The sequence below is a fragment of the Culex pipiens genome, chromosome 1, assembly GCF_016801865.2.
Source record: "Culex pipiens pallens isolate TS chromosome 1, TS_CPP_V2, whole genome shotgun sequence".
Classification (NCBI taxonomy): Eukaryota; Metazoa; Arthropoda; class Insecta; order Diptera; family Culicidae; genus Culex; species Culex pipiens.
The window spans coordinates 88,606,097-88,615,940 of record NC_068937.1 but is presented as its reverse complement, the minus strand read 5'-3'; the positions used below and the strand labels follow the sequence as shown (position 1 = coordinate 88,615,940).

At 35.4% G+C, this 9,844-nt stretch overlaps 1 protein-coding gene across 1 annotated transcript; it reads left to right on the top strand.

Moving 5' to 3' along the window:
* Positions 1–7,942: 7,942 nt before the first annotated feature.
* On the top strand, positions 7,943–9,339 carry LOC120425112 (actin-binding protein WASF2-like). The gene has a single exon (XM_039589513.2). The coding sequence runs from the start codon at positions 8,543–8,545 to the stop codon at positions 9,149–9,151; it is 609 nt and encodes a 202-aa protein (XP_039445447.1). The 5' UTR covers positions 7,943–8,542; the 3' UTR covers positions 9,152–9,339.
* Positions 9,340–9,844: the final 505 nt, after the last annotated feature.

Here is a 9,844-nt window from a genome sequence, read left to right as displayed (position 1 = left end):
CATGAAAAAATTAGATAGGCGAAATGTAATTATATTAGATGGTAGAGTAGGCCAAATACTACCAAAAACAAACATAAACTAAACAAGATAAATGCAAATTAAAATACTAAAAATGAAACAAGAAAAACATAAAACAAGAGAAGTAAAGTTTTTCGTAGAACAAAAGTTGCTCAAAATGACCTCCTAAACACGGGAAAAATAAATATTTTCGAAAAAAAAAATTTGGGCTGTAGAGGGTTAATATTGTACTATAAATCTCTTTCGAAAAGATTTCAAAATAAAATCTATTATAGCTTGCTGTGAACTAATGAAACCAAAAGCTTAGGTCTGGCTGCTGTAACCCCTCTCTGCTTTAAGCTCGTCGTTGCATAGCATGTTATAATGCTATAAAACCGTAAGCTTCAGGTAAACAAGGTTACAAGTTTTGTTCAGTTTGCTCAGTTGATTAAATTCTTAGCATTTTCATATTTGAGTTTTTTTTTTTTGTTAAATTTTGCTTTAACGGTGCACAGCAACCAGAACTTTTGCACCCAGATTTTTGTTGCAGACATTTTAGTATCTTCAAAACTACGGGTACTATCGAAATATTTTTTGATTCTTCCCCTAAAATACTGTCCACAAAGTAATTTACAACAAAGTTTAACTAATTTTACAATCCCGTAGTTGCAGGATTGGGTCCGTAAGTTTGACAATTTTGAAATAAAAAGACAACAACATCCTTCGTTGCTGTGCACCCTTAATACGACATTTAATGCAAAACAGTGTAAATTTGCCAATGTCGAAGTGTAATTAAAGAGTCTATCCTGCTTGTTTCTAATCAACTAACGTGAGCAGGATAGACTCTTTGTTTATACTTTGACATTGGCCCATTTACATTGTTTTGCTTGATTTATAAGTGAGAAATTAAAAAAAGAAATGATTTAATAAAATAACAGCTACCGTCATCTGGAGTAACATTGGGTCTGAGGGGTGGGATTGGGTCATACAAAAATGCTGAAATTTTAATGACTCAATTTCACCCCCAGACCCAATGTCACCCCTGATGAAGATATATGAGTAATTCTCCGCTAACTCACACATCTGCTGGACCGACCGCTTGAAAGTTTGTTATATATGATATTTTTAGTCCTTGATCTCGAATCCGAGTATGTGAAATTGCACGCCGAAAAAAACTGTTTGTCATAAAAAAACAAAAAAAAAGTTTTGAATAATTTAAAGATCCTTTTATATTAAAAACAGTTTTTAAAATCTGACCAAGTTGTCGGGGGTGCAATGGAGTATCTAATGAGATTGATCTGTTACGTTATGCACGATCATCAACGAGAGAAATGAAGATGTAAGATCTTAAAATAATACCACGTGGTTTGTGAATGATCCCTAATACAGTCATCCTCTGTTAATAGAAATACTGATTGTAAAAAAATACGAGCATTCATTCATCCCAACCATATGATTGGATCTATGAGTAGTAATCAACCACCTGTTGCTACTGGTAATAATAATCAAACGGCCATAAATGTATTGTCAGAGAAATTGGCGGTTATTTACACACACCCTTTTTTCTCTCCGCTGTTCCACTTCACTCTCTCAAATAGTCGCATAGAAAACATAAATGAGAACATAAACATTCTCTGCCGTAAATGGTATTCCGAGGGGTAGTTTTTTCGGGGTGTGTGCCTTTGGGCTCTTAAGCCGGCAAATGCAATAGGTAATATATGAGCGGCTGCAGTGGTCGAGCGGTTTTTTTTATTTCTTCCTTTCGACCTTCCCTCAAGGTGTATTGGTGTGAAGCCCTCGTTGACACACAAGTGGACCTTACCAGCTGCACGACACTTTTACCTGTCGAGCGAGAGCGGAAAGCGGAACCACACAACACCGCGTACGGGACGGCACTCTCGCACTGATGCATTACCTCAGCCCAAATACACGTCGTCTGTGGCAGATGCTTCATTATTGTCCCAGAAAAGGGTTTATCTAGCGTCTGTCGGGTTAATGCTGTGCAACAGTTTTAACAACTGATGGTTAATTTCTAGAAAGAATGCTCGTAAAAGGGAAGGGATTTCTGGAACATCGTCACTGTGTTCCAAGAAAAGCATTCTAATTAATCATGCAATTCATGCTCGGGAAAAGTTTTCCTCTGGGAGCAACATACTTCCAATGGTGTATGCTCGCACGATCACTGATTCAACACTCTCCGGATTCCGGCCTCTACGATGATACCAGTGTTGCTAGTTCAGACAATATTATTCTTGAATAAACTACTTACTACGAGGACTCTATGACAAATTAAGCTTATAAAATATGCACACACAAAATATTTCCGTTACTTCATTTATGAAGTAATACTTTTGCCCGTCATTAAACATTTAAATTGAAATGCAATTTGATGTAAATTTGCAACAAATTGTATATGAAACATGATTTTACGTTAGGGGTCGTGCATAAACCACGTGGCCTTTTTTTGGAGCATTTTTGACCCCCCCCCTCCCCCCTCATGGTTTTTCGTGGTTTCATGCCAAACCCCCCCCCCCCCCCTATATGACCACGTGGCTTTTTCCTCCCAGGCGAAAAATCTAAAAAAAAACAAAATTAGTTTAGATTTCAAAAATGTTTATCCACAAATTATATGCTGTCAGTGGGGGTGACTTTGGGTCAAAAAACGATATTACTGTTGTTATTTTAACCACAATAAAACCAAATTATATCGAAATAAACAATGTTGGGGAATGTTCTTAAATGATTTACCAACATTTTCCCAGAAGTTGAGTATAATCACACCGTTCATAAATGCAAATCGTTTTAAAATTTACCCAATCTCACCCCTTAGAGGGGGTGACATTGGGTCAAAAAGAAAACATTTTAATTTGTGTATGTGCTGTAAAACCATTAAAACTAATTTAATAATATAAAAAAACAGAAATTCACTTAAAAGTGTGAAAAAAGTATTACATAACAAAGTTTAAGGTAAATAATAACAGTATAACAATTTATTGAAATGGTACAGAAAGTAAAAAAAAAACTCTCAACAAAACAAGAAACTAAGTAAAACATATGCATTCAAAATTATGGAATTGCAGTGCAATTAATTGCATCCAGAATAAATATGCTTTAAGAATTAAATCTACTTTGTTATATAATCAGCATTCATGATTTAATTAAAATGCGCTTTTAAATATTTTCATTAAATCAAAATTATTAAATAAAAAAAAAGTTTTGTTTCAGGAAAAAATATTTTTATATTATTTTAAGGAAATTATCTAATTATGAAAGCTTATATTTATGTTAATATTAATTTTATTCCTAACATTCATAAAAATCCAATCTAAAGCTACTTTTCTTTTTAATTAAGCATGATTGATTCCAATGATTCAGTGTGTCAAAAAAAGTCGAGTTGTGTAATTTATTTCTGCAACTATTCTTAAAAAGGTACCTAAAAATTGCTATAAATTGAAAACAGTGCACTTTATGAAAATTTCACTGTAATTCGATTTTACATCGAAAAATAAAGTTGAAATTTTTTTGCGATGAATATTTCGATTTTTTAAATCAGTATTGATTTAAAAATAAATAACTCAAACAAAGATTTTTTGCCCGTTCAGGAAATTTCTGAAAAGTTGACAAAATTAAAAAAATACAAAAACCTGTTTTAGTGACAAAATGTGAAACTAAAAATCAGCAAAATAAATAACCATTTATCATTTTTTTCAGTGTAGTCCATATCCATACCTACAACTTTGCCGAAGACACTTAATCGATCAAAAAATTCCTTCAAAAGATACAGATTTTTGAATTTTCATATTTCAATTTGTATGGAAAACTATATGGACAAACTAATGATGCAAAATGGCTTCTTTGAGCATACCGAAGGCACCAAAAAAGTTTCAGACGGATTAAAAAACTCAAAAATTAAAATTAAAGAATAAAGACCAATTTTGTAGAGAATTGCTCGGCTGTACAAACAAAAGTCATGTGAAAATAATCGAAAAAATCGATCGCGCTTAAAACCATTCTTTTAATCATGGACCGCCAAATTGTTTAAGTCTTACTCTTACTTTAAATTGAATTTGCTGTCGACTACGTGTTTTGATAAATTTAAAAAAAGATTGAGCTTAAATTTGGAATTGATTTTACAATATATTTTTAGTTGTTTAAATAGGCTATCTGAATGATTAGGAAATTATCTACGATTTAAGATTTTTGATCCAACTTTTGGTTGCTGAGATATTACCTCAAAATATATACAAAAAAATAATTAAATATAAGTTATTTTTTCAATCTTTTCAATATCTTTGAAATTATTAACACTGGGACGCCCAACGTATGTCCAATATACACGGATGCCCAAGTCTCCCTAAAACGTTGGAACGGTAACTTCAACTCGCAGGTTTTCGGGCTTGTCTCCGCGGAATTTCGGGCGATTTTTTTTTACAAGAGCAAACAACAGTTGGAACGACATTTTTGATCGCAAAAATTACAGATTTGATCAAATCGAGCTATGCAAAGTTTTAAGATCATCTAGACATCCTTATAATTCACTCAAAAAAAATTGTCCCGGTTGGTTGAGTAATGCCAGAGAACCAACGAGTTGAAAAAACCGTTCCATCTTTTTAAGGAGTTTTATTTATGTTGATCTTTAACGGCATTGTATTGAAATTTATTTCACATATTGATATCGGCATTTGAAAATTAAGTGACTCTTGTAAACTCAAATTATTTTAATGTGTCTATATATTTGAGTGGTTTTATTTGAGGTATGAAGTTGAAGTTATAGGACACTTTCCCAGCTTAACCTCTAATACTCAAATTTTTTTTCGAAATTTTTTATTTTTCCCGTGTTCAGGAAGTTGTTTTGAGCAACTTTTGTTCTACAAAAAACTTTACTTCTCTTGTTTTATGTTTTGCTTGTTTAATTTTAAGTATTTTAGTTTGCATTTATCTTGTTTAGTTTATGTTTGTTTTTGGTAGTATTTGGCCTATTCTACCACCTCCTATCATTACATTTTGCCTATCTAAATTTTTCTTGTTTTTACAGTCACTTTTTCATTTTTTGCTTGTTTTTCACATTTTCTGCTACAAAATAGCACCATTTTCATTAAAATTGTAACAAAAATGCGTAGAGGCATAGTCTGGGACACTAGAAAAATCATAGCATACTTCTTTTTACTTAAAATATAGGAAAAGTTAGTAAAAAAACACAGCCAAAGTTGACCCCCAAAATAATGACATATCAAAAAACATTGGCAAAGTCACATAAAATAAGTAAAACTTCCAACCCATAAATTTCCTAAAATTTTAAGAGTTCTTCTTTCCAAAAAGATCAAAAATTGGTTAAAAATGGATTTTTGGCGATTTTTTAAATCGAATCCCGTCTAAAGGCGGGGTTGGGTTGTGGAGGGTTAAAGAAAAACAAATATTTTCAGGAAAGTGCACCTTTGGCCCCTATTTTTTTAATCTTTAAATTAATTAAGAAAAAAAAACAATGTTTGCTTGAAGTTCGTTTTTTTTCTAAAAATCTAAAATGTTTGCCCATGTTTCTCTTTGGCTCAAGAGATGGTCCCTATTAACATAAAAAAAAACAAAAAAAAAATACCTACAACTTTGCCGAAGGACAGTACTACGTGTATTTTATGAAATGTTATGTAATATAACAATCCGAATTGTGTAACCCATGGAATAAGGAATACCTTTTAGACCAAAATATTCATCCAATTTTTTGGTGAATCTTAAAGTATGTATCGTTCGTTTTTTCCGTGACTGGGTATTTTTTAATGTTAGACGTTTCACTTGCAAATGAGGTAGTGAAACTGGAACTGCGCGATAATCCTGAAATTGGGGTTTTTAGTTTCTTTTTACATAAAAAAAATATGAGAGAGGAGAGACATGTGAGAGGAGAGACAAGATATCTTGAGTTTGTTTTAAGTGTCAAAAGGAAATCTTTCGATAAAGATTCTTCGATCACTTATAGGACCAATAATCACCGTAGCTAAGATCTAAGATTTTGAAAATATATTTCTACATCTACTTTCAATGCAAATTTGCAAGCACATTTTTAGCTACAAGATACCATCAACATAAAAAAGAAATTTTGTTTGCATTTTGGTATGCATTTTTAAAGTATATTAACTTTGGATACTGTCACTTTATTTTTTAAGCTTTTTAAGCTTTTAATCTTTTGTAAGAAGGAATTACATGAGTATTAAAAAGTGTTCATTCAATAACAGGCTCAAAGTATTGATATGAATCTGCTGATATACATAATTTAATATTGAATTGGAAAATATTGTGACATTGAAATATAAGCAATAATTCTAAACACAATAGTTGTATGATTTTAAAGTGTAACAAAAAATGTATGCATATAAGTGAACATAATGCGCGTATTTTTTTGTATAGAAAAGATTTTTTTTAAAGGCCACGTGGTCAGCCGTCGACCCCCCCCCCTCCCCCCCATGGCTTTTCATGGTTTTTTTCGGTCGGATTTTGGACCCCCTCCCCCCCCCTAAGGAGACCACGTGGTTTATGCACGACCCCTTACCGTTTACGACGAATCTCAAGTTAACAGTATGTAAAAAAAGTATTTACACCCCTTGGGCACTTTGCACATTTTGTGCCCAACATAAGTACATTGAATTTCTCTTAAAATGACACACTTCTTCCTCCCCTGTCGATTCAGAATTGTGTTGTTGTTCGGACTATCCGTGCTCAAACTCAACCCAGTTCAACGAATCATGTCTCTGTGATACAACTGATTGATGTTTTATAAAAAAAAAACGTTACTTAATCCACCTCTAGGTGGTTGGTGCCTTCCTCGCATTCATAAAGTGAATACACTACACAGCATCAAGTGTATAAATAACACTTAATTTTATCAAAATATCTGAGATCCGGCCTAAACAAGTGTTTTAAAAACATTAAAGTACTTATAACTTTTGATAGGGTTGTCAGATCTTCAATTTTTGGGGAAATTTCGTTGGAAAGGTCTTATGATTACCTATCTAACGATGGGTCGCATGATAGATCCGGACAACATTTTCATCAAAATATTTGCGATCCGGACTCAAAAAAATGTATACCACTTAAGTGCTCATAACTTTTGAAGGGGTTGTCAGATCTTCAATCTTTTGAACGCGTTGGAAAAGTCTTTCAAATACCTTTCTAAAAATATATAGCAACCACCCTTTTTACAATCTTCCGAAGTTTAACTAAAATCGTTTTTTCAGCATAACTTTTGAAGTATTTTTCTAAACTTCATAATATTAACTAGGCTCTTGTGAGACCCCAAGACAGATCGAATGAGACCAAAACGGTTCAAATTGGTTCAGCCAGTCCGGAGATAATCGTGTGCATATTTTTCGGTGCACGGACTTACAAACATTACTTACAAACGCACAGATATTTGTTCAGAATTTGATTCTGAGTCGATAGGTATATGTGAAGGTGGGTCTACGAGGTCGAATAGAGAAGTTCATTCTTCGAGTGATTTTATAGCCTTTCCTCATTGAGGTGAGGAAGGCAAAAATTGTCAAAAATATTCTCTACCGTGTTTCTCTGTTTCTTACTTTCTTTGGCGAGAAGGGTTTACATGTGAAAAATTAAACGTGTCCTCTGAAGCCTTCTTTTGCTTGTTGAATTTTCGTGACCAAGGGTCAATTCAAGCAACTTCAACCAGATGAATCAAGTCAAACCACCAAACAAAAAGTATTCACTCGTTGGCAACGCTGCCAAAAGTTCCTCTCAATTTCCATCGAAACGCGTTCGCTCTTCTCATTTCTCTCAGTTTTTCCATCCCCTATTCCTCTCTGCAGCATAATTCCCTCTCCGCTCTCCCAAAAGAGAGATCGAGAGAGAGGGAATATAGCAAGCATACGTTATGCTTGCTTTACTGCTATGGGGTTGGGGTTGATGATGGTTGAAAACAAGTTTTGCGGCGGCCAAGCTGCTCTCAGCGCGCGTCGTCCGTTAGTTTAGTTTCGACCGCCGATCTGTACGATGCCGGCTCCGGTGAGCAGGTGTGAATCGTGCTCGTTCAGTGCATTTTGCCAGTAATGTTTGTGCCTGTCTGTTAAGTGCCCTCTCGGGTTTTGGTGCAGAGGAGCCGTTAAATTCAATTCGGGTGCACTATGCACTTTAGAAGCAAAAGTTACTGTTACACCTTATTGTGCGTGTGCTTTGAAGCCGGTGGTTAATACGTTACGTGTTTTACGTGTAGATAATCGGGGTTTTATGAGGATCGTTCCTCTTTTTTTAGTGTTGAATCATGACCGTTGTTGATGTTAGTGTCTGTGATCAAAACTAAGTTCAACGGAGCCGCCGTCACTTCCAATGAATGGCTTGACGTGATCTGGATGCTTTTTCATGTGTATAGAGTGAATTTTCATGATCATCAGGAAATAGCAAAGTGAGCGCGAATGTAGTCAGAAGAAGAGGCAGCAGAATAGCCGAGAGTTAGCTCCGGTGTGGTCGAACGTCTGGTGGTCCACAAACACAGACATACAGACACACACAGGCGCGCGAAAGGGGGGTGGTGAATGGTGGTGCAAAAATGCCGTTTGTGCAACGTGTAGTAACCCCAAAGTATGTTGCACGGTCGACCAAACCGTCACACTCACGTGGCGCCGTTTCACTGCCGGTTCAGGACTATGAGCTGGAAGCGATCACCAACCTAACCCTCAGCAATGCCCTTCGACAGCTGGCCTCGCTGGTGCTCATCTCGAACCAGATCTTCACGGAGCTCAACAAGGAGCTGGCTAGTGTGAGTGAGCGATCGCTCGGGATAAAGCAGCGGATCGACAATCTTTCGACGCGAGTGGAGGAATTTGACCCAAAGCAAGTCACAGTCCGTAAGTACACCCCTCAATTCTCATCCACAACAGCCAGTTTCGGCCCTTCTACAGCAAAACACCGCTGCTTCCTCACAGTCGGAATCTTTCTCTCTTTCCCATTCTGCGGCTCTTCGTGTCTGCTTTTTATGTACTTGTACACTTTTTCTCCTCCTCCTTGTCTCCACTTCGACGCAGCATCCAGAAGATATCTTCTCTTCACACGCTTCTCGTTTCTCTACTATTTGTTCCTCACTCCAAACTTCAAGAAACCAAAAAGCGAGCAGCAACGCAACACAACACAACACTCCCGGTCGAAATCGAATTTATGAATTTCCGGCAGTTGATGTTTGTATTTCCTGTTCCTCAATGGGAGCGCGAGATGGATGTTTCTTGTGCATGTTCCGGCAATCAAGTCACAGCGCAACCTACGATCATTAATTTAAATTCCACTCGAGAAAGAGGTGACACCCGCCGAAGAAACCCGCCGTTGACATTTTTCAATTACCGCCGAAGACCATTTTTTTTTCTAGAGCACACGAAGGGGTGTACCGATGCGCTGGGTTCGATTGTGCAAGTATATTACCTGCTCGGAACGTTCCAATCTTTTTTTTTTTTTTTGCAGTACAATAAACTCAATTAGCAATCGTTCATGTTTCATTGTGGATTCAAACGATACGTTTTGTTCTTCTAATTTGCTTCTATTTTGAGAATGATGCGTTTAGAAATTGCTGAAATTAACTAACTGTTATTGAGTTATTTTTTTTCAATACAGTTTTCTTTAATAAATTGTAACTATTAAACTATGTTTATAAAATATTCCTGGTAAAATTTTATTTATCAACCTTTGTTGAACACATCAGACATTTTATTCAAGTAATTGAAGTGCAAAACCAGATACACTTGGTCTTAAAAAATAACTTATATTCTAAGTTAGATTGAGGCACACATATCGTCCTAATAGCACTATCTTTCCGTTAAGATTAGGTTAATTCGTGTTGCCGCATTTATGTCAAAATATATTA

Bases quoted from the DNA above. Each gene is read 5' to 3' on its own strand.
- LOC120425112 (XM_039589513.2), top strand. From the start codon at position 8,543: ATGCCGTTTGTGCAACGTGTAGTAACCCCAAAGTATGTTGCACGGTCG.